This window comes from Mustelus asterias, chromosome 22 (assembly GCF_964213995.1).
Source record: "Mustelus asterias chromosome 22, sMusAst1.hap1.1, whole genome shotgun sequence".
Taxonomy (NCBI): Eukaryota; Metazoa; Chordata; class Chondrichthyes; order Carcharhiniformes; family Triakidae; genus Mustelus; species Mustelus asterias.
The window spans coordinates 61,159,805-61,184,734 of NC_135822.1; the positions used below are offsets into that span (position 1 = coordinate 61,159,805).

The 24,930-nt window shown below is 43.1% G+C and overlaps 1 protein-coding gene across 2 annotated transcripts in view; it reads right to left on the minus strand.

The window, feature by feature from the left end:
• Positions 1-14,670: 14,670 nt before the first annotated feature.
• LOC144510104 (golgin subfamily A member 7-like) overlaps positions 14,671-24,930 on the minus strand; it is a 34,815-nt gene continuing 24,555 nt past the window's right edge. For both annotated transcript variants that reach the window (XM_078239379.1, XM_078239378.1), the window contains exons 5-6: positions 24,473-24,537; positions 14,671-19,053 (exon numbers count right to left, since the gene is read on the minus strand). In XM_078239379.1, coding sequence (XP_078095505.1) covers positions 24,490-24,537 — 48 coding nt within the window. In that variant the 3' untranslated portion in view covers positions 14,671-19,053; positions 24,473-24,489. The remainder of the gene's footprint in view (positions 19,054-24,472; positions 24,538-24,930) is intronic.

The following is a 24,930-nucleotide window of genomic DNA, read 5'->3' on the forward strand; positions in this document are numbered from 1 at the left end:
AGACAATAACAATGTTAAGGTTTCTAATCAGTATTAGGTTGCAGTAACATCGAATAATCAAAGCTTCCTCCTCCTTGAAGTGACATTAATTGTATTTGCGCTGTCAATTCAGTGATAACTGAGGATAAATACCTGTCTCAGTTCTCACCCTTTCCCTGATATTTTAATCAGCAAAATGGTTCCCATTAAACCCCAAGTAACCTGTCCTATTCTCAATCAGAAGGTCGTTGGATAAGACCTCACTCCTCGTGATCTGGCCTGCCATTTCAGTGTAGATTGAGAGCGTGCCAAACTGGAGGAGGTGGCATATTTAAGCCAGTGTTGTTAAATCCACGTCCCTGCTTTCGAGCTGGTCAAAAAAAAAATGTTAAAAGCAGCACTGAAAGAAGAGCAGAGGCGGACATCCTGGTATCTTGTTTGTATAGCTCGCAAGAAACAATGCTTTTCACTGTATACCAATACATGTGACAATAATCAATCAAATCAAATCAAATATCCTGACCAACATTCTTCCCTCATAAATACCACCAAAATGAGACGATCTGGTTAGGATTATGCCATTTGTGAGACATTGTTGAGTGCAAATTCTTTGTGACGAGAGTGACCAATCTTCATGCACAGGTCATGCAGTGTCCTTGGTGCAAGAATAGAACCCCTACAGAGCAGAAAAGGCCATTCGGCCCATCGAGTCTGCACCGACTCTCTGACAGAGTGTCTCACCCTATCCCTGTAACTCCATACATTTCCCTCCCCCCCCCCCACCCGGCCAATCCACCTAACCTGCACATCTTTGGACGGCGTATTGTTCCTCACCTTATTGTGCCCCTCTGGGTCCCCACCATTTTCAAGATCGAGGATAAAAGCAAATGACTGCGGAAGCTGGAATCTGAAACTAAAAGAGAAAACGCTGGAAAATCTCAGCGGGTCTGGCAGCATCTGTAAGGAGAGAAAAGAGCTGACGTTTCGAGTCCAGATGACCCTTTGTCAAAACTAAAAAGCACAGAAAGTGGGAGATATTTATACTGCAGGGTGAGGGAATGAAAGATGAGTCATAGCCACAGAAACCAGGGGAAAAGGCTGCTAATGGTTGTCCACAGAGAGAATAAAGAGTGCGGATAAAGGGTGAGCCTTTCAAATCGAGTCTCATCATCAGAACTCAGCACATCAACAAATTACAACTCCTTACTTCACTCTGTCTTCCCATTCTCAAAGATTCACTGATTTAAAATAAAAGCAAGCTTTGTGTTTTTCCTGTGTACCTTCCCATTTGAACTGTGGTGCTGTCCTGCACTGCAGGTCATGTTTAAGGTTTCTCAAACTTCACTTGACCAAATGCACACATGCACACACACACACACACACACAGAACAGACCAGGACACCTTCCTCTAGGGACGCACACTGCCATTTGTAACGAGTACATTTCCTCCGCTACACCCAGTCAATCCTCTTCCCTGCACCTGTTAGAAACATCACTATCAGGGGAGATTAAATACTCACTGAAAAGTCGCAAGTGGGTCTTTCCTCAGCACCATCAAAGCTCATGAATCAGGTTTTAGTAACCTGTATTCAAATTATCTAAAGGGCCAGTTGAGACACAATCATACCCATACTCACACTCGTACCATTCCAATATCAAACTGAGCAACAGTCATCACAGGGAGGTGATGGCCTAGTGGTATTATCGCTAGACTATTAATCCAAAAACTCAGCTAATGTTCTGGGGACCCCGGTTCGAATCCCGCCACGGCAGCTGGTGGAATTTGAATTTAATAAAATAAATCTGGAATTAAGAATCTACTGATGACTATGAAACCATTGTTGATTGTCAGAAAAACCCATCTGGTTCAGTAATGTTAGGGAAGGAAATCTACCATCCTTACCTGGCCTGGCCTACATGTGACTCCAGAGCCACAGCAATGTGGTTGACTCTCAACTACCCTCTGAACAAGGGCAACTTGGGATGGGCAATAAATGCTGGCCCAACCAGCAGCGCCCATGTCCCATGAATGAATAAAAAAAACTAAATTATTTTAAACTCATTGAGGTCAAAGATAAAAGGGAAATTATAATCTAGCATACATTTTGAAGCAAACTATGAACTATCGGAATGGTACGAAATGGGGCGACACGGTGGCACGGCAGTTAGCACTGTTGCCTCACAGCACCAGGGACCCCGGTTCGATTCCCGGCTTGGGTTACTGTCCGTGTGGAGTCTGCATGTTCTCCCCATGTCTGCATGGGTTTCCTCCCACAATCTGAAAGACATGCTGGTTCGGTGCATTGACCCGAACAGGTGCTGGACTGTGGCGACTAGGGAAATTTCACAGTAACTTCATTGCTGTGTTAATGTAAGCCGTATGTGTGACTAATAAATAAACTTTAAATCTTTACTTAAATGTGGAAAAGGCAAAATCTATCAGTTACCAGTAACAGGAGGTGACAAATGCAGTCACTGAGACATGTTTAATTCACTCTGGGGAGAACTTCGTTGCTGTTTACGATATTCTATCTTCAAGAGACATTTAAATAACCTTTCAAAGTCTTGAGGAATGGTGTTCAATGAAGACATAGACTCATCACGCACAGAAATGCAGTGCTGTTTTCAAAGAGCAATACTTAAATCATTGACTCAGCTTTCAAGCACACTGGTTACGAATATGGTTACACCATAAAGCACTAATTCCACCTCCAACAAGAAAGACCCTCACAATTAAGAAGGCAACATTTTGCACTGGGGAGGAGCCGTTCACCTGCTCTCCCTGTGGGAAGGGATTCACTCGGTTATCCGGCCTGATGAGGCACCAGCGAGTCCACACTGGGGAGAGATCATATGGCAACATGCTTTTGTGAAGGGGGGGGTCATGTCTCACTAACTTGATCGAGTTTTTCAAGGAAGTGACGAAGATGATTGATGAGGGTAGGGCAGTGGATGTTGTCTACATGGACTTCAGTAAGTCCTTTGACAAGGTCCCTCATGGCAGACTGGTGCAGAAGGTGAAGTCGCATGGGATCAGAGGTGAGCTGGCAAGGTGGATACAAAACTGGCTCGGTCATAGAAGACAGAGGGTAGCAGTGAAAGGTTGCGTTTCTGAATGGAGGGCTGTGACAAGTGGCGTTCCTCAGGGATCAGTGCTGGGACCTTTGCTGTTTGTAATATATATAAATGATTTGGAGGAAAATGTAACTGATTTGATTAGTAAGTTTGCAGACGATACAAAGGTTGGTGGATTTGCGGATAGCGACGAGGACCATCAGAGAATACAGCAGGATATAGATTGGTTGGAGGCTGGGGTGGAGAGATAGCAGATGGAGTTTAATCCGGACAAATGTGAGGTAATGCATTTTGGAAATATACAGTAAATGGCAGAACCTTTAAGAATATTTAAGATAGACAGAGGGATCTGGGTGTACAGGTACACAGGTCACTGAAAGTGGCAACACCGGTGGAGAAGGTAGTCAAGAAGGCATACGGCATGCTTGCCTTCATCGGCCGGGGCATTGAGTTTAAAAATTGGAAGGTCATGTTGCAGCCTTATAGAACCTTAGTGAGGCTGCACTTGGAATATAGTGTTCAATTCTAGTTGCCACACTACCAGAAAGATGTGGAGGCTTTGGAGAGGGTACAAAAAAGATTTACCAGGATGTTGCCTGGTATGGAGGGCATTAGCTATGAGGAGAGGTTGGAGAAACTTGGTTTGTTCTCACTGGAACAACGGAGGTTGAGGGGCAACCTAATAGAAGGCTACAAGATTATGAGGGGCATGGACAGAGTGGATAGTCAGAAGCTTTTTCCCCAGGGTGGAAGAGTCAATTACTGGGAGACATAGGTTTAAGGTGTGAGGGGCAAGGTTTAAAGGAGATGTACGAGACAGGTTTATTACACAGAGGGTGGTGGGTGCCTGGAACTCGCTGCCGAGGGAGATAGCGGAAGCAGATACAATAGTGAGTTTTAAGGGGTGTCTGGACAAATACATGAATAGGATGGGAATAGAGGGATATGGTCCATGGAAGGGTAGGGGGTTTTAGTTCAGTTGGGCAGCATGGTCGGTGCAGGCTTGGAGGGCAGAAGGGTCTGTTCCCGTGCTGTAATTTTCTTTGTTTTTTATTTGTCTTCTTCCAACGCCAGAGATACTGCAATGACCTAAGGTGGTGCATCAATGGAACACGATATTGAGTCTTCCTATTTAGAAAATTAACATCTGATGTCGTGTTAGCTTAGGCATCAATTTGCTACTCAAGTATCTAAATGAGGTAGTTGCCAATTGCAATGCAGTCGACAAAACTCCAGGGCATTTACAATCAAAAGAATTCATTTGCATATTGTAAAAATAAGAAATACTTCAATGAGAATACATTTTTTGAGAAAGGGCCCAAACGGTTAAAATTCTGCCCCAGTCGTTTCCTGTACAGTTGCAAGTACTCCAGTTAAGAGTAAATACTCATTTGCTACTTAACTGTTAGCGTTAGGCATATTTATGTGGAACTTTGACCTCCCCACTCTTGGCAAACACAGAACATTGATGAATCTGACTCTACGTTTAACCTTTACATAAAACACACAGCCTTAGAAAAACAATGAAACTACAGCAAATTCTGCACATTTCTGCGGTAAATGTAAGTCATCTGTGCTTTATTAAAGAAAAAAAAACCTTGGAAGAAAAATAAATGGTACATGGTAATTAGTCAGGTGTGACAGCAAGCAGCAATTTATTCATCTGTTGGGCCCCGAGATAAAGACTTGGGCTGCGCCTTGCTGTTACAAATGTTTGCCACAAAACAGATATTGATAAACGTGGTTATCACAAGAACATTACTTGTCCTTGTTGCAATCTCGGAATTTAATTCAGAGCTCTGCAGAAATTGAGGGCAAAGTGCTGATTTGGGGACCCTGTCGGAATTGGCCGGGCTCCTATGTCCCTGTGGCTGCAAGATCGATGTTGCTTAGATTTCAGTTTCTCACATTTCTTCATCGCTGGCCAGATTTCAGGTCCGTCCCACGGACTGATTACTGGGACCCGGCTGATGAACCCAAGCAGAGAGACGTTTCTGTTTAATATATCAGCCAGGTTAAAGGGTCAACTACAAGTACAAGATAACACCAAGGCAGAAAGCTGATGAAAGATAAGCCTGGAAATGAAGGGCGTAAGTGGAAACCTTTGGCGTGTAAAGGAAAAGAAGGACTGTGATACCATAGAGGTGCCATGATCCAGTTTGAGGACCTGGGGGGACCCTCAGGGAGACGATGGCCTAGTGGTATTAACGTTAGACTATTAATCCAGAAACTCAGCTAATGTTCTGGGGACCCGTGTTCGAATCCCGCCACAGCAGATGATGGAATTTGAATTCAATAAAAGAAAATATCTGGAATTAAGAATCTATTGATGACCATGAAACCATTGTTGATTGTCAGAAAAACCCATCTGGTTCACAATGCCCTTTCGGGAAGGAAATCTGTTGCCCTTACCTTGTCTGGCCTACATGTGACTCTAGAGCCACAGCAATGTGTTGGCTCTCAACTGCCTTCCAGGGGCAACTAGGGATGGGCAATAAATACTGGACAGCCAGGGAGGCCCATGTCCCACAACTGAATTTTAAAAACCCATTGAATCATAGAATCCTACAGTGCAAAAGGAGGCCATATGGCACATCGAGTCTGCATGAACAACAATCCCACTCAAGCCCTATCTCCGTAACCCCATGTATTTAACATGCTAGTCCCCATAACACTAAGGGGCAATTTAGCATGACCAATCCACCTAACCTCCACGGCTATGGACTGCGAGGAGAAACCAGAGCATACGGAGGAAACCCAGGCAGACACAGGGAGAATGTGCAAACTCCATACCGTCACCCAGAACCTGAAGTCCAGGCAATGTGAGGCAGCAGTGCTAACCACTGTGGCACCATGCCGTGGGATGAGAAATGGATGTCTTAAATTAACCTACTAATCTCTATTTTGTGAAGATCACATCGAGAAGTTAAATATACACCTCAGCTTGGTAAAGCCCACGATAACACTGGAGCTGATGCTGTGTGACAACATCCACCACAGTTGTCCCCAGAAGATGATAATGATTGTTATGCTCAGAGACAGGATGAGGAGGTGCCAGGGCAGTTATCCTCCAGGACTTTTGATCAATCTTATCCTTGGCCTCAAATGGAACTTTTGCAGGGCAGGGCAGCACGGCGACACAGTGGTTAGCACTGCTGCCTCACAGCGCCTGGGACCCAGTTTCGATTCCCTGCTTGGGTCACTGTCTGTGCAGAGTCTGCACATTCTCCTGTGTCCGGGTGCTCCGGTTTCCTCTCTCAGTCTGACAGACGTGCTGGTTCGGAGCATTGGCCATATTAAGTTCTCCATCAGTGTATCTGAACAGGCGCCTGAGTGTGGCGACTCGGGAATTTTCACAGTAATTTCAATGCAGTTTTAAATTAAGCCTATTTGTAGCATTAATAAATAAACTTTAAGCTTTATGGACACGAGGGAGCAATGGCATTGGCAGTTTACAGATGCACCACAGAAACATTCTTTCTGGTTGTATCACAGCTTGGTGTGGCTGCTGCTCTGACCAAGGTCACAAGAAACTACAAAAGGGTCTTGAATGTAGCCAGTCCATCACTCAAACCAGCCTCCCATCCATTGACTCTGTCTACACTTCCCGCTGCCTCAGAAAAGCAACCAACATAATTAAGGACCCCACACACCGGGCACACTCTCTTCCACCTTCTTCCGTTGGGAAAAAGATACAAAAGTCTGAGATCACAAGCCAACCGACTCAAGAACAGTTTCTTCCCTGCTGCCATCAGGTTTTTGAATGGACCTACCTCGCACTAAGTTGATCTTTCTCTACACTCTAGCTATGACTGTCACACTACATTCTGCGCTCTCTCCTTTCCTTCTCTACGAACGGTATGCTTTGTCTGTATAGCGTGCAAGAAACAATACTTTTCACTGTATACTAATACACATGACAATAATAAATCAAAGCAAAATCAAATCAGCAGTATTTCCAGAGGAATTTTGCACATATGACAACAGAACTTTAAGGAATTGTGTTCCAAATCAATGTCATTGGATTAAATCCAAATACGGGTCAGAATTCCGGCTCAGCTGAAGATTTCTTAAACACAAGATTCCATCAAGAGAGCAAATAAAATTGGGAGAGAGTGGTGTGGCTATCTGATGCTCTCCATCTCACCACTTTACCCCCTCCTCCTGCAAAAAGGGGCACATTTCAGCATTATGCAAATTCACATGCAACGGCTGGAAGAGCAGTTTTCTTTAGGCAAAAGTAAAACAACCAAAAAGATGTCCGCGGTGATCGATGAACTTTGCCTTCACACTGGGTCTGGCAGGAAGTCCCAAGTTTCTGGGATCATGAACGAATGTCACAAGCACAGGGTTGGAACAGCACTGCTGATGTGGCTCTACATAGATACAAAGTGATGAGTTGACAAGAAGGTTCTGTTAACAACTGATGTCTAATAGGGGAATTGGTAAGCAAGATGTTTAGTGTGCTCCACACAAACTGAAGTAATTTTACGCATCATTGCTCCTAATCATACATCTACACAAAGATCGCCTCATTTTTGCATACTTTGAGTAGTTCGGTTGCGAGCACGAATCGTTTCAGAAAATTCACTTGATTCTCCCTCTCCTGAAAACTTCGATCTGATTTTAATTTATTTCTGAAACACTATTGGATTGTACCCCAGTTTTAAAATGAACTGGAAACTTTAGCAAGTGCTCCAGATAGGAGAGTACGTGGGGGGATAAGATACTGAGACTTAAATCAGTAGCATTGGCGGGCTGAACACTCTCTCTCATTATCTAATAGGTAAACTAGGCAGCTGCTCACTGTGGCTCAGTGTCTCTGCATCAGAAGGCTGTGGGTTCAAGTTCCACTCCAAGGATTTGAATATAAAAATCAAGTTGGCATTCCTGAGCTACTGTCACACTGCCAGAGGTGCTATCTTTCAGACAAGATATTAAACCAAGGCTGTGTGCTCTCCAAAATGGATGAAAGTTTGTAAGTTTATTTATTAGTGTCACAAGTAGGCTTACATTAACACTGCAATGAAGTTACTGTGAAAAGCCCCTAGTCCGGTGCCTGTTCGGGTACACTGAGGGAGAGCTTAGCACGGCCAATGCACCTAACCAGCACATCTTTCGGACTGTGGGAGGAAACCAGAACACCCGGAGGAAACCCATGCAGACACGGGGAGAACGTGCAGACTCCGCACAGACTGCGACCCCAGCAGGGAATCGAACCCGGGTCCCTGGCGCGGTGAGGCAGCAGTGCTAACCACTGTGCCACCCATCAAAGATCCGATATTGCTATTTCAGTGATAGGGACACTACTGGAGAAAATTCTGAAAAAGAAAATTAATCTCCACTTGGGAGAGGCAAGATTTGATCAGGGATAGTCAGCATGGCTTTGTCAGAGAGAGGTCATGTCTAACAAATTTGATTGTATTTTACAAGGTGACCGAGTGTGTAGATGAGGGTAGTGCAGTTGATCTAGTTTATATGGATTTCAGCAAAGTGTGGCGGTACTGTACCTTTAAGAATTGTGTTTTTAATCATGCTCTCTGCAGTTATAAACCAGGCTGCCCAATTAGATGTCCTTTTATTGCTGCTTAAATGCTTTAAATGGGGTTTTGTTTATTTTTACTCTGGGCCTAATGTACATTCTGGGAGTTTACGACCTTTTGAAGGGTTGGGGGAGATTGATTGACAGGTCAGGTGGGACAGTTTTTTTAAAGTTTTACTTTCAGTTTGGTTCAGTTTCAGAGGCTGCCTGGTTTTCAAGCTGCAAGCAGGTTTTGTCTCTCTCTCTCTCTCTGGTGTTTTGAGAAGCTGTTCGACTCCAGAATGAAAAGCAATATTTCTGTGCCTCTCTCCCTAGTGTTGGAAATTTCATAAGGTGCGTGTGGAGTTCTGGCTGAAGACAGTGTGTTTGTCTCTTTCCCTGTTATTAGAAATTCTGCTCTGTTGGAAGCAGTTTTTCTTGCCTTCCTGGAGTGAAAGCTTTGCTGGAAGTGGTTTGCTGGCTAAAAGCTGAAGGCCGGCAATGCCATTATCGCTACCTTGAGGAGTTGGGATTTCTAGAATGGAGAAGTCAGAGTTTCAATTCTCTCTCCAAAGGACTAATTCACAGCAGATATTGCTGAACTGCAAAACCATGTGTACATTCTTATTTTCTATGCTAAACCTGTGCAGATGTATGGTTATAAGGAGGTTTGTTGTATTGGAACAGTGCATTTAGTTGTTAAGGTTTATATAATATCATGTTTTTTTGCTCTTGTTTGTAATTGGTAAAAGTTATTGCTAATTTTCTTTCTATGTGTTAACTCTATTCTTAAATAAACTTTGTTTGGTAAAAGCTCCCTAGTGGGTCATTTGAATCATACCTGCAGTGAAGCATCTTATGTTTACCCTAGCAAAATTCAAAGTGCAAAACTTATGGTCTTGGTTGACTTCACAAAATATTGTGGAGTTTCTGATCTAGATTATAACAAAAGACTTTGTCAAGGTCCAACGTGGAAAACTGATAAAGAAGGTAAAAGCAGATCTTTTGAAATTGCACAAGGCATTAGTAAGGCCACATGTGGAATAATGTGTACAATTCTGGTCACCCTATTATGGTAAGGATATTATTAAACTAGAAAGAGTGCAGAAAAGATTTACAAGGATGCTACCGGGACTTGATGGTTTAAGTTATAAAGGAGAGGCTGGATAGACAGGGACTTTTTTCCCTGGAGCGGAGGAGGCTTTGGGGTGACCTTATGGAGGACTATAAAATAATGAGGGGCATAGATAAGGTAGATAGTCAAAATCTTTTCCCAAAGGGAGGGGAGTCTAAAACTAGAGGGCAAAGATTTAAGGTGAGAAGGGAGAGATACAAAAGGGTTCAGAGGGGCAATTCTTTCATTGAGGGTGGCGAGTGTCTGGAACAAGATGCCAGAGACAGTAGTAGAGGTGGGTACAATTTTGTCTTTTAAAAAGCATTTAGACAATTAAAAGTGGGCAAGATGGTATCGAGGGATATGGGCCAAATGTGGGCAATTGGGATTAGCTTAGTGGTAAAAACTCAGCGTCATGGACAAGTTGGGCTGAAGGGCCTTGTTTCCATGCTGTAAACCTTTATGACTCTAGGACTATGATATGGAATCCAGGGTAACTTGGCGAGTTGGATCCAAACTGGCTTAGTGGTAGAAGAGTGGTGGTAGAAGGTTGCTTGTGTGACTGGAGACCGTTGCCCAGTGGTGGATCACAGAGATCAGTGCCAGCTCCTTACAGTTTGATATATACATACACATACACAAATATAGATGAGAATGGGGAAGGAGGAATAATAAGTAAGTTTGCAAATGACACAAAGATTGGCAGGGTAGTTAATAGTGAGGAAGAAGGTCTTAGGTTGCAGGAAGATATAGATGTATTGTTCAGATGGGCAGATAAGTGACAGATGGAATTTAACCTTGAAAAAATGCAAGGTGTTGCATTTTAGCAGGAGTAACAATACAAGGGAGTGCTCCATGAATGGCAGGATACTAGGAAACTCAAAAGGAACAGAGGGATCTGGGGATGTTTGTCCTCAGAAGCTAGCAGGAAAGGTTAATAGGGTAGTTAAGGCAGCACATGGGACATTTGCCCTCATCAGTCGTGGCACAGATTATAAAGAGCAGGGAGGCTATGTTGGAGCTGTACAAAACTTTAGTTAGGCCACAGCCGGAGTTACTGTGTGCAGTTCTGGTCACCTCACATTAGGAAGGATGTGATTGCACTAGAAGGGTACAGAGGAGATACACCAGGATGTTGCCAGGGATGGAGGGTCTGAGCTACGAAGAGAAGCTGGATAGGCTTGGGTTGTTTTCTTTAGAGCAGAGAAGGCTAAGGGGGGACTTAAATGAGGCGTACAAGGTTATGAGGGGAATGGACAAGGTGGACAGGAGGCAGCTGTTCCCCTTAGTTGAAGGGTCAATAACAAGAAGGCATAATGTTAAGGTGAGGGGCAGGAGATTGAGGGGGGATTTGAGGAAAATAAGTTTCACCCAAAGGGTGGAGGGCGTCTGGAATGCACTGCCTGCGAGGGTAGTAGAGTTGGAATACCTCACAACCTTTAAAAAGTAGGTGGATGAGCACTTAAATGTCATACATTCGAGGCTATGAACCAAGTGCTGGAAAGTGGATTTAGTGCAGTTTTGTCAGTGCAGATTTGATGGGCCAAAGGGCCTCTTCTGTAATGTACGGCACTATTTTGAAGTAGTTAGTTAGTTATCCCTGGTGTCTTGGCCAATGCTCATTCCTTCATCAATAGCACAAAGAAAATAGATCATTTGGTTGCAACCACATTGATGTTTGTGAGAGCTGGTTTTGTGCCAATTGGTTGCTGTCTCCCACATTCCAAAGTGATTTCACTTCACAAGCTTTTCATAGGCTCTGAAGTACTTTGGGGAGGTCACAGAAGGTGCTATACAAATGAAGGTTTTTCTTTGTGGAAAGAAAAGGGCTATTAAGGCAGGAAATTCCAACAAAAGATTTTGAGAGTTCAAGATAAGCCAATTCATCATCACATCCGTCACACAAATCAGCCTCCCATCCATTGACTCTGTCTACACTTCCCGCTGCCTCGGAAAAGTAGCCAGCATAATGAAGGACCCCACGCACCCCAGGCATACTCTCTTCTATTTTCTTTCATCGGAAAAAAGATACAAAAGTCTGAGATCACGTACCAACTCAAAAACAGCTTTTTCCCTGCTGCCATCAGACTTTTGAATGGACCTATCTTATATTAAGCTGATCATTCTCTTCACCCTATCTGTAACTGCAACACTACATTCTGCACCCTCTGCTTTCCTTTTCCCCATGTATTCTATGAATGGTATGTTTGGTGTGTATAGTGTGCAAGAAACAATACTTTTCACTATATCCTAATACATGTGACAATAATAAATCAAATCATTCCTCAAACCAATTTGGAAAATATAAGACCAAAACCCATAATAAAATGTGAATCGAAGATTACCTTTGAACATGGCGATTGCTCAGACCAATATTTTTACTGATGTTGTTGGAAATGGTGATGCTAAGTTCACTCCAATTCACTTGTTGCAAACATTTCATGAGAAGCGTAGTCAAGTCTTGCTGAAGAGAGATTAGCTTGCACTGCAAAACACTGCACCGTTATTTCCACAGGGAAAAGTAAAACCTTCCCATCAAATCTTAGCTCTCAAGAAAGGGCAGATTGAATTTCTTAGTGCAATGAAAAAAAAATGAAACTTCTCATATTTCTCCCTCTTGGTCAAGTCAAAACACTACAGTTACCTACTGCTGGCACTCATGTAGTTCCAGTACATTGCATAAGGAAAGCTTTCTCAATGACTGGGCTTTGTAAAGAGACAAGTTCCAGGTGAGAGCTATCAGCTAATGTAACTCATTACCAAATGCTTGCACTCTGAGACTAAGGGCAGAACTTTGCTGCATCAAGTAACTAATAGCTCACAATACTTTTACTCCATGTGTCAAATGTATTGGGAGGCGTCAGGGCATGCTTATTCATTTAGGGCTCTCAGGAAGGGGAAATCCGGTGTGCAAAAGAAATCTCATCCAACTCTAGATTCCATTTTAACTTGCAAGATGCGGCCATGTGAGAAAGCTCTACGTAAGTTGGATGCAAAAAGTAGACCGAATCATTGTGATCGTGGTTTTTTTTTCTGATAAGGTGCCATTTTGGCTTTTTACCTTGTCCACATTCGGTGTTTGATTCATAACATATCCAAGGTCGGTGGGAAGCTCACACTATAGCCATGCACAACAATACATTTTCATCAACACAAAATCTCTGTGGAGACTGAGGAGAAGTGCTTTCCAACTGATGAAGTACAATCATTGAAGTACTTTGATAATTGTTATAATACAGGGAATGTGCGCAGCCAATCGAGATAATGGTCAATGATCACTAAATTGTCACACTGCTTTTCCAATGCACTGTATTGGATGAGTTGCAACTTCTTCCTTGGGAGGGTCAGAGCTACTGATTTTGGTCCTCATCCTAAATGTTGCTCCCTAGTCACCGAGTAACTCTAAACTTCTCCCTGGAGACAGAGATTGAACCATAGTGTTCATAACTTTGGTATAATCACCCACACCAGTGCAACAACTGGACTTAACTGTTCCAATACACTCCTGACCAGCCTCTAACTTTACACCTTCCCTAAACTCGAGATTATCCGAGACTCTACTGCCCATATTCCAACTCACACCAAGCTTCCTTCACCCGTCACCCATGTTCGCTGGTGAAATGATGCCTAGAATTTGGAATTCTCTTCAATTGCCTCCATGCCCTCCCATCCTTCATTCTCCCCAGCCCTCACCCAATTTTGGCCTCTTGAGCATTCCCTATTTTAACCATTCCAGAATTGGCAAAGTCCTGAAGTTGCAGAATTCTGCCATATCCACCTCATTCTCCTTGGAATCTACCTCTTCATCCAAGTTACCTGCCCAGTATATGGTTCTGTATCAAATTTTATTTGGTAATGTTTCCGTGAAAATCCTAGGGGTATTTTAGTACATTAAATGCACAATATAAATGCAAGTTTCTGTTGTAATGATGGTGCTTGAGGAATGAATATAGGCCAGGACACTGGTGAAAACTTACCTACTCTGAGAGGGCCATGGGATCTTTTACACGTACGAGGGGGCAGACAGGATCTCAGTTTAACATCCCATCCAATGTCCTTCTGACATTGCAGCACTGCCTCAGTGCTGCGCCGGAGTGGTAGCCTAGATTGTGCGCTTAATGCCGGAAACCTCCTCTCGGATTTTCCGGTGCCGCTGCAATGAAAGACGTTTTGGCTGGGCATCAAATTCTCCATTCTCGCTGGCAGCAGGGTGGGAATGAATGGAATCGGAGAATCCTGACCCAAGTCTCTGGAGCGGGACGAGAACCCAATACCTACTGAGAGTGAGAGACTCATTAAGCCACAACTGATAACTGTCACGTTACTGTTCTGTATGGACCTTGCCCCAACTGGCATGCAGAAATTTGCCAACTGAAATGATGTTACTCCCCCCTCAAAGATTTTTTTCATTGTGTAAATTTTGACACAAACTCTTGCTGGTTATATGGTTTCAGATTAAATATGTTGGTAGCTTTTGGGAGTATTGGATGTTGAAATTAATGAAACACTTGAGGCCATCAATCACCAGGCATTTTGTTTGGGCTTCTCACATCCCATCCAATGTTGCGAGGCCATCATCCATTTACAGTAAAATTTAAACAAGGATGTAAATGGTGAGGTACTGATCAATGTGCATGTATGTACGAAATTGAAACAGAAAGCAGCACGAAGGTAGAGGTGTTCCTTACCCCGTGACCAGGATTAAGGTCAATTCTTACTATAAAAGCTAGGTCTTTCTCTTCGTGCCATGCAGATCACACAGTGGTTAGCACTGCTGCCTCACAACACCAGGGACCCAGGTTCAATTCCCGGCTTGGGTCACTGTCTATGCAGAGTCTGCACTTTCTCCTCATGTTTGTGTGGGTGTCCTCCGGGTGCTCCGGTCTCCACCCACCCACTGTTCGTGCCTCAGAATTCCCCCAACCCCTCCAAAACCTACTAAGTGCTGTTTGGGAGACATCCACTACAAAACACCTTCAGGAACTTTTGTAGAAGCATTTTATTTACTTTAATCAGTAAAGATAGAAAACAAGAACCAATATATTAACAAGCAAGTGAACTTGTATCAAAGGACAGGTTTTTAAAAACAGCATACAGTAATAAAATAGAATCAAAACATCTTGGAGACAGGTACACATTATAAACAATGAGGTTCTTTGAGTTAAGGTCGGTTTCAGAAGGTGCTGCACTAATTTCACCCAAATCACAGAACAACTGTCAAAAGATCTGACACAAGTGCTTGTCATTCACAATTTTGCTTAAATATCAAATAATGCTTATTGGACTGGTAGTCATCCAGACAACATTGTATAAATAGGTATGGTTTTGTACTTCAAAAATATAGGCTGCCGTTCATTTATTTTTTCAAAGCTTCATCTGTCCTTTGCCTTGCCTCCGTGGCAGTACCTCCACCAAAACCTCAATGACACCTGCGCACAAGAAATCTGCTCCCCTATTTCACATTGGTTTTCATTTAAAACTCCCAGAAATCTAGTCACAACAACTGGTACACTTAATGGATATAAAAATATGCAACTAGCACACCTGGCTTGATTGTATAACTCAAAACTAAGTCCTCACCATGTCAACATGCCGAACGGTCATACTTGCACTGAAGCAAATGAACTAGGTGGTGTGGTCTATTGAAGGAAGGGTACTTTTTTTCTTTCCAGGTGGAAAAGGGTTGGGGTGTGCCCCATAAAGTAGGTCAAGACAGTAAGATTTTAAAAGTCCACTGCTTAAAAACAACCAGAAAGCAATAATTTATTCCCCTTTCTCCATAAGGCCAAGTCAATGGATTTGACGCGACTATTCTCGAAAGTTAGGAAGACACAAGTCAGAACTGAGTCGAGAGCTGGATATGCCCACTGCAGGATCAAAAAATAATTGTGAAGTCATCCATATTCTATTCGAAGTTCGAGTGTAGCTTCAGATGCATTGAGGCCGCTCACAAAGTCACGATGCCACTTGTACCTCACCCCACAGTGATGAAATGAGTTGGAAGTGGCCTGAATTCTTTTGACAGTTTAGTATGAGGGGCAGTTTGTCTTCTCTCATCACCCAAGGCAGAAAAACATAAATACGGACGCCCACACCATAACTTGCAAAGGTTCATGGTCCACATGTAATCAGTGTGTGTCTTTTAATTTTTACTTCAAGATTCAGACATGTCGGAACTGCAAAAAATAAAGTTTCACATCATCTGATTCTACACTTATGAAGTTTATTTTCCCTCTCAAGACCAAAGATTTAAAACTAGCGTCAAGACTCTTCCTCAAATGGAATTAATGAAGAATACCTTACTTTAAAAATTGACGTCTCAAGATAAGCAGCCTCAAACAGTAACAGAACAGATGTTCTGCCAAATCATTGCTTTATTTTTTAGGGGAATTTCCTTCTGTGATAAGGAAGGCATAAAGGACAGCAGTTTGAGAGTAAATTTGAAATTCTGGCATCCAGATACATCTTCAAGCATTCCCGGGTGAGGTAATGCACAGTTAAGACATGGGATACAGACTTGGGACACACTTGTCGCAAACAAAATTACCACTACTTTAACAGCAAAGAGGAGATTCATACTTCCCACATCACCTTATTCCCGCAGGGCCAGCAGCAAGATAGATTTGTGTCACAAATCAAATTCTCCCCTTTCAACACTGCTTGCTCAAAAACTTAAAATCATTTTTGAAATAGCAAAACGCAGAGTCTTAAAAATATCCTATTCCAAGGAGGAGAACATTTTATGACTGTGCATTCACTGATCACCTTACAGACATTTGAAAATTCCTATCTCCAGCTCGGCACAAACCTTCACCCAAAGTCAAAACTGAATTCAGAACCTCAATCTGTTAAATTGAACAAGATTGGAGTGGAAAAATGCAAGGTACTTCTCAATTGTCGACTCATTTGTTCCTTTAAAAAAGGTTATATAACATGTTTTTTTTTTGAAAATAAATGAGAATGTGAGAAACAGCACACACCAGTGGAGTTAAATTGAAAAGTTCTGCAGATTTTTAAACAAAAATCTCCTGCTGATTTGTCCTGACCCTACCCGTGGCCTCTCAGTGAGATTGCCCAATTAGTGCCAGTCAAATTACAGGCAGTTTTGTGCGAGGGACATGTGTCCACTGGGAACTGGCTTGACACCATCCCCCCCACCCCCCATCCCTACCTCCTGCACCCAACTCAGCCCCCTCCACCTCCCCTTCACAGTCACCCTTCAGTCTGCCAGTCTGAGCTGGATTGAAACCCAGGTTTGTGGAACTGGAAAGGTCAATGTTCTGTTCGTTCTACTCCAATGCACAACTCAAACCCCTTCACTTTTGTGCTCCCGAGGTCACACAAGGTTAGATTTAGTGTCAGACATGATTGACAGCCGATTGTCTCGGACTCTGTTCAAATTATTTTCCGGGGATCAAGGTCAGGCTTTGTATTTTTCTTTAGATGCACTAACAAGCAGCAAAACCGCTAAGAACGGTCTGCACAACACTGAACACAGTTTGGTTTGCGACAAAGTACAGCCAGTATTTTCTCACATGTCACTTCTTTGTAAACCCGAAGGACTGTTTAAAAAAAAATCAATTATATCAAAAAAGTATTTTATAAACTTTGCAGATCTAGAAATTGCTGTTAAAAGTTGTCACAAACTATATTGTTCTGCATTGCAAGTTACAAGAGAAAACGCAAATAAGCAAAACATTTCAAATGAGCTAATCTTGCTTCGCCACAAAGCTCCCAGGGGGAAGAAACCCAAGAAGTTAAACAGAGCACTGATATGTTATTAACCACTAAGAGTACTGAATGCTCCTTCTCAAGACTTGTAAAATGGGTCTACGGGGTTGTGCACAAGTGTTTTAGCTCTTGGATTTCAAAACCCCATTTTTTTGAGGATGGAATATCCCTAGCTGGTTCTGGCTTGTATATGGTCAATGGGCTATGGTTCACACGTATAGAGAAAAGTAGCACCTGAGGCCAGTATAGTACTACTCAAAAATCTGGCTCAGCACTGTAAAAGTACAATCCAAGCTTTTATGTAGATATACAAAACTGGAAAAGAATTAGCTTTCTTGCACAAACATTCAACCTTTAATTACATACACACACGCACGAGTGCAAAAGCTTCGGTAAAGCAATTATTTCTCTCTAAACCCATCCTTTCCTCATCCTTTATCCCTAATCTACCATCTCAGTGATGTAACGCAATTACCCCTTGTGGTTGTATCTGCAGCATTTGGTAAGTGTGGCAGCTGCACAGTCAGAAACGCCGACAGTGAAACTTTTATTGAGAAAGTTCACAGAAATGTTATTTTTCTTAAAATCTGAACTGCCCGAGTCACGAACAAAAAGAAACCACAAATGGGGTCCGTGCCAACACCCGGAGTTTGGTGACCAAAGATTATATTTTCATGGTTTGGATGTCCCTCAAACAGCTCCACTGTCTCCACAGCTTTTAAGCGTGCTCCTGAGCTGCCTTCATTTCTCACTCAACGATGCACTGTGACAAAGCTCCTGTAGCACCCAAGGTTTCCCTTTGTCTCAACTGTATCACCTGACCCAATCTCTTGGGTCCTCACTGCATTCGCAGCACTCCACAATTATTCTTCTCCACAGGTTCTAACCCATGCTTGACCATAGGATCACTGCAAGGTCAGCTAGTGATGGGTTAAAATACCCAATCACAGCGTGATCCTGTCCAATATCTCTACATCCAGTTCTATCAGGGATATTGATGGAGGAGCCCAAACTAATTCTCACCTCTCGATGTCAGGACATTAGATCTGCTGCTTCAGCTTAGATTAGCCAGCTATCCCGGGACCTCCTAGCTTTGATAGTAGCATCCTCCCCTGCCAAGCCAACTTGATGCAGCCTTCTTGGAATTAAAAAAAAATCATTAAAACCTTTGACTGAGGTGTCAAAAACCTCCAGTACTCTTAGGGTTAATTGTGTTGCACTGGCACACTCAACTTGTCCCAGCGCACTGGGAAAGAAAAACATCTTCAATTAGTGTTAGATGACTAGCCAAGGCTTCATACAGCTATGAACTTACACTACCAGAGAGCATCACCACTGTACAACCAAACACTTCCTTAGACTCTTTCTTACGGTCTTCTAGTGATGTTAAAGAAAACTATTCAGAAAAATTACAATTTGATCACAATAGTTATTTGCTTCCCCCTACCTATCCCTCATATAGTGTACATCATTTGAGGATACAGTCGATTGCAAAACATCCAATGTTTAAAAAGTGGCACCAAGGTCCTCAAGAGTTTGTGGAATGATAGTCCAGAGACGAGGTAGGGTACGTGTTCGGTGCAGAATTGATACCCAGCAGAAGTGGCCTGTATCCTTTGCAGCCTTGGTCCCACTGGTAAACAAAGTAAAAGAAATAAATGAACATTTGTCAATCACAATATAATCCAGCTCCACATCAAATCATCTTTAGTACTGAAAGCAAGAGGCGTCCGTGGCAGTAAATTTACCACTTCTCCACCACTCAATTGTAGGCACCACATTCATCCAGACCAGCAAGGTAAGGCTACCTCAATTCTTGCCTTGTTAATATGCATCAATTCCAATCGCGGTGGGGGTGACAGGGGGGTCAGTTACGATCTACCTGTATTTTTAAAATATTTTATTAAAACCAGGGCGGCACGGTGGCACAATGGTTAGCACGGCTGCCTCACAGCTCCAGGACCTGGGTTCGATTCACAGCTTGGGTCACTGTCTGTGTGGAGTTTGCACATTCTCCCCGTTGTCTGCGTGGGTTTCCTCCGGGTGCTCCGATTTCCTCCCACAGTCAAAGAATGTGCGGGTTAGGTTGATTGGCCATGCTCAATTGCCCCTTCCTGCCCTGGGATATGTAGGTTAGGGAGAGATTAGCGGGGTAAAAGTGTGGGGTTGAGAGGATAGGGCCTGGGTGTCATTGTGATGGTACAAACTCGATGGCCTCCTTTTGCACTGTAGGAATTCTATGATTCTGAAAATGGTTTCTCCCAAGGTCACCACTGCCAGATAGAAAATCCCAACTTCTTTTGTACAATCCAGCCATGTTCCTACACTCACCACATTATTCAACCTGCTTCATCAGGTCTGTGGCCCACTGGGCTCTCTCATCCATATCATAGCATCCCTGCAGTGCAGAACGGGTTCATTTGGCCCATCGAGTCTGCAATGACAACAATCCCACCTCGGCCCTATCCTCATAACCCTATCTATTTACCCTACTAGTCCCCCTAACACTAAGGGGCAATTTAGCAATCAAGGGCCAATCAACCTAACCTGCACATCTTTGGACTGTGGGAGGAAACCAGAGCACCCGGAGGAAACCCATGCAGACATGGGGAGAATACACAGACAGTGACCCGAGGCTGGAATTGAACCCAGGCCCCTGGCGCTGAAAGGCAGCAGTGCTAACCACTGAGCCACCATGCCGCCTCCTGAAGCTTGTGACACTAATAAACTTTTAAAGAAAACCGTGGACTCAAGTTGAGAACCAGAAAGATTTCTCAGAATGAATGGGCTAAAGTAAGGTGAAAGGAAGGGCATTCCTTGCCTGTGATCATCCTGCGAAGTGAAGCTACAAAGCAAAACTGCACATACACAGTCCGAAATGTAACGCAGGATTTCTGAGACACAAGTTTATACGGTAATGCTCGGGAAACGTTTGTTAAAAGACAGCATTTTGAAAATAAAGTCATCAGGCATGGCAACTTCATGGTGCAACAAAACAAAAATGCTTTGAACTCAAGGATAAATTGGCACTTGTTAAAGCAGGGAAAGTTCATGTGATTTTAATTCTAAATCAAACAAATAAAACATTAGTGAGATTTGGTTTTTTTTTTTAAAAATCCAAGTCAGCAACCATAATCATCAAGAAAACAGACTGGGTGGAATTAGTGCAACATATTACAACCAAATATTGTAGATCCAGCTGTAAGTAAAACAAAATCCACAAGTGGCACGCAAACAAATTAATGTTCTGCAGGTGTTCTAATCACTTCTAAATTGTACTTCCTGTCCATGTGTTAACAGAAGGCCAAAAGCACATCTGATGGATCTCAACAAAAGCATTGTTTTTAGTCCTCATATATTCTCTCTGTCCCTCTTCGGAGCTCCTACTGGGAACGGCGAGTACAAACCTTCAGAGCTTTATCCTCAACCTGGAGCCCTCACTGACCCTCACTCAATCCCAGCAGAGGAGAGCGAGTCCCTCTGGCAGGGAAAGATCCCAAGACAAGTGAAATCACAAGCTGAGAAAGGGAAAATGTCAGGAGATGTAGCAGGATTTTGTTTTTTTTTAAAAAACTTATTTGTTCATGGGATGTGGGCATTGTTGGATGGGCCAGTGTGTGTTGCCCATCGCTAATTACCCTTGAACTAAGTGGTTTGCTATAGGGCCATTTCAGAGTCAACCACATTGCTGTGGGTCTGGAATCATATGCAGAATGACAAATGTTCTTCCCTAGGAGGTTATTAGTGAAGCAGATGGGTTTTTAAAATGAGCCACAATGGTTTCATGGTCATCAGACTTTTAATTCCAGATTTTTTTAAAAAATGGAATTTAAATTTCACCATCTGCCATGGTGGGATTCAAACCCGGGTCCCAAGAGCATTGCTCTGGGTCACCATCCCAATGACAATACCACTACTGGGAAGAGGAAAGCAGAAACAGAGTGAGCAAAAAATGAAAAAATAAACGAGGATAGAACATAGAACATAGAACATTACAGCGCAGAACAGGCCCTTCGGCCCACGATGTTGCACCGACCAGTTAAAAAAAAAAACTGTGACCCTCCAACCTAAACCAATTTCTTTTCGTCCATGAACCTATCTACGGATCTCTTAAACGCCCCCAAACTAGGCGCATTTACAACTGATGCTGGCAGGGCATTCCAATCCCTCACCACCCTCTGGGTAAAGAACCTACCCCTGACATCGGTTCTATAACTACCCCCCCTCAATTTAAAGCCATGCCCCCTCGTGCTGGATTTCTCCATCAGAGGAAAAAGGCTATCACTATCCACCCTATCTAAACCTCTAATCATCTTATATGTTTCAATAAGATCCCCTCTTAGCCGCCGCCTTTCCAGCGAAAACAATCCCAAATCCCTCAGCCTCTCCTCATAGGATCTCCCCTCCATACCAGGCAACATCCTGGTAAACCTCCTCTGCACCCTCTCCAAAGCCTCCACATCCTTCCTGTAATGTGGGGACCAGAACTGCACACAGTACTCCAAGTGCGGCCGCACCAGAGTTGTGTACAGTTGCAACATAACGCTACGACTCCTAAATTCAATCCCCCTACCAATAAACGCCAAGACACCATATGCCTTCTTAACAACCTTATCTACTTGATTCCCAACTTTCAGGGATCTATGCACACATACACCTAGATCCCTCTGCTCCTCCACACTATTCAAAATCCTCCCGTTAGCCCTATACTCAACACATCTGTTATTCCTACCAAAGTGAATTACCTCACACTTCTCCGCATTAAACTCCATCCGCCACCTCTCGGCCCAACTTTGCAACCTGTCTAAGTCTTCCTGCAAACTACGACACCCTTCCTCACTGTCTACCACACCACCGACTTTGGTGTCATCAGCAAATTTGCTAATCCACCCAACTATACCCTCATCCAGATCGTTAATAAATATTACAAACAGCAGTGGCCCCAAAACAGATCCCTGAGGTACACCACTTGTAACCGCACTCCATGATGAATATTTACTATCAACCACCACCCTCTGTTTCCTATCCGCTAGCCAATTCCTGATCCAATTTCCTAGATCACCCCCAATCCCATACATCTGCATTTTCTGCAGAAGCCTACCATGGTGAACCTTATCAAACGCCTTACTAAAATCCATATATACCACGTCCACTGCCTTGCCCCCATCCACCTCCTTGGTCACTTTCTCAAAAAACTCAATAAGGTTAGTAAGGCACGACCTACCTGCCACAAAACCATGCTGACTATCACCTATCAATTCATTACTCTCCAAATAACTATAAATCCTATCCCTTATAATTTTTTCCAACATCTTGCCGACAACAGAAGTGAGACTCACCGGTCTATAATTCCCGGGGAAGTCTCTGTTCCCCTTCTTAAACAATGGGACAACATTCGCTAACCTCCAATCTTCTGGTACTATACCAGAGGCCAACGACGACCTGAAGATCAGAGCCAGAGGCTCTGCAATCACTTCTCTTGCCTCCCAGAGAATCCTTGGATAAATCCCATCCGGACCAGGGGATTTATCTATTTTCAGACCCTCCAGAATATCCTGCACATCCTCCTTATCAACTGTAATACTGTCTATTCTACTCCCCTGCAACCCAGTGTCCTCCTCAGCTATATTCATGTCCCCTTGCGTGAACACCGAAGAGAAATATTGGTTCAATGCTTCACCAATCTCCTCCGGTTCCACACATAACTTCCCTCTGCCATCTATAACTGGCCCTAAACTTGCCCTAACCAACCTTCTGTTCTTGACATACCTATAGAACGCCTTAGGATTCTCTTTAACCCTATCCGCCAAAGTCTTCTCATGTCCCCTTTTAGCCCTTCTAAGCTCGCTCTTCAACTCCCTCTTAGCCAATCTAAAGCTTTCTAGTGCACTACCCGAGTGCTCACGTCTCATCCGAACATAAGCCTCCTTTTTCTTTTTAACCAACAAAGAAACTTTTTTGGTGCACCACGGTTCCCTAGCCCTACCAATTCCTCCTTGCCTGACAGGGACATACCTATCACAGACTCGCAGTAGCTGCTCCTTGAAAAAACTCCACATGTCGGACGTTCCCAGTCCCTGTAATCTCCTAGTCCAACCTATGTTTCCTAATTCTCTCCTAATAGCCTCATAATTACCCTTCCCCCAGCTAAAACCACTGGCCCGAGGTTCATGCCTATCCCTTTCCATCACTAAGGTGAACGTAACCGAATTGTGGTCACTATCACCAAAATGCACACCAACTTCCAAGTCTAGCACCTGGTCTGGCTCATTTCCCAGCACCAGATCCAATATAGCCTCACCTCTAGTTGGCCTGTCTACATACTGAGTCAAAAAACCTTCCTGCACGCTTTGAACAAAAACTGACCCCTCTAACGAGCTAGAGCTATAACAATTCCAGTCAATATTAGTCAAGTTAAAATCCCCCATAACAAGGATAGCCAAACATTATTGGCTTTGAGCCCATTTAAAACCCAAGTTAGAGAAACAATGTAAATACTGCCTACCTGGCCCAAACAGGGCAATGGACATAAACATGCTCTGGGTGCAAACATCTAAAATCTCTCGTCATACAAACTTCATACTGGGGTCAATTTCAGATTCACGCAAGCCTTAAACAAAGCCCTCATTAAAAACTGAATGATGTGAAATCAGTTTTGCAAAAAGGTTTGTCGCCAATTCGGCAACTTGTGAAGAGATTTCACTGTAGATCTACAGTGATGTCAAACCACCTATTAATTCGAGACACAAAACATTTCTTCAGCAGGGGGGAGGGAGTTTGTTTTTGCACAATTGTACACTGCAGATTCCTGAGGTTATTTCACAGCTGCCAGATACCAACCAGGACAATGTTAAACCACCAGAATCAAAACAAGTGAAGCCCTTTTGATTCACTCCACAGGGGAATCCTGCTGCAGAATCACTCCATACTTCACATTGCCAACACCAATCTGCCATTCAAAGGTGATGGCACATTAAGATCTTCAGTGAATAAGAGCTTCACTTTGTGTCGCTGCCTAAGACAGAGCTGTGGCCAATCCTCTAAGTTCATACCTTAGTTTTTCCAAACTTCATCTTGCACTATTGAAACTTCTATCTTCATAAATGGAGATCTCAATCTGCAGCAGCCAGAGTTAAGGAAACAAATGTAGTTTTGAAAGCACCTCTGAATTACTAGAATTTCCTCCGAAGTCATTTGTAAATAATGGGATATATAGAGTTGTGTGAGCGGTGTGCACAGTTTATCTAGTCCCACTACTCTACAGATTGCACCCTGAGTTTAAAAGTTTAATTCACTCACCAAAATCGCCAATTATTTTTCTTCATGATTGAATAAAAGAAACTTTAAACTAGGTTTCTTTCCATAAATAGAATAATTTAATAACTATAAAAAACTATTTTTTTTCATAAGTTGCAAGAATTAGCTAACACACAGTTGTACTCGGGAAGTGTAACTATTTATCCTTTAAAAAAAATACACTAGCAGACACAACATGCACACACACAAAGGA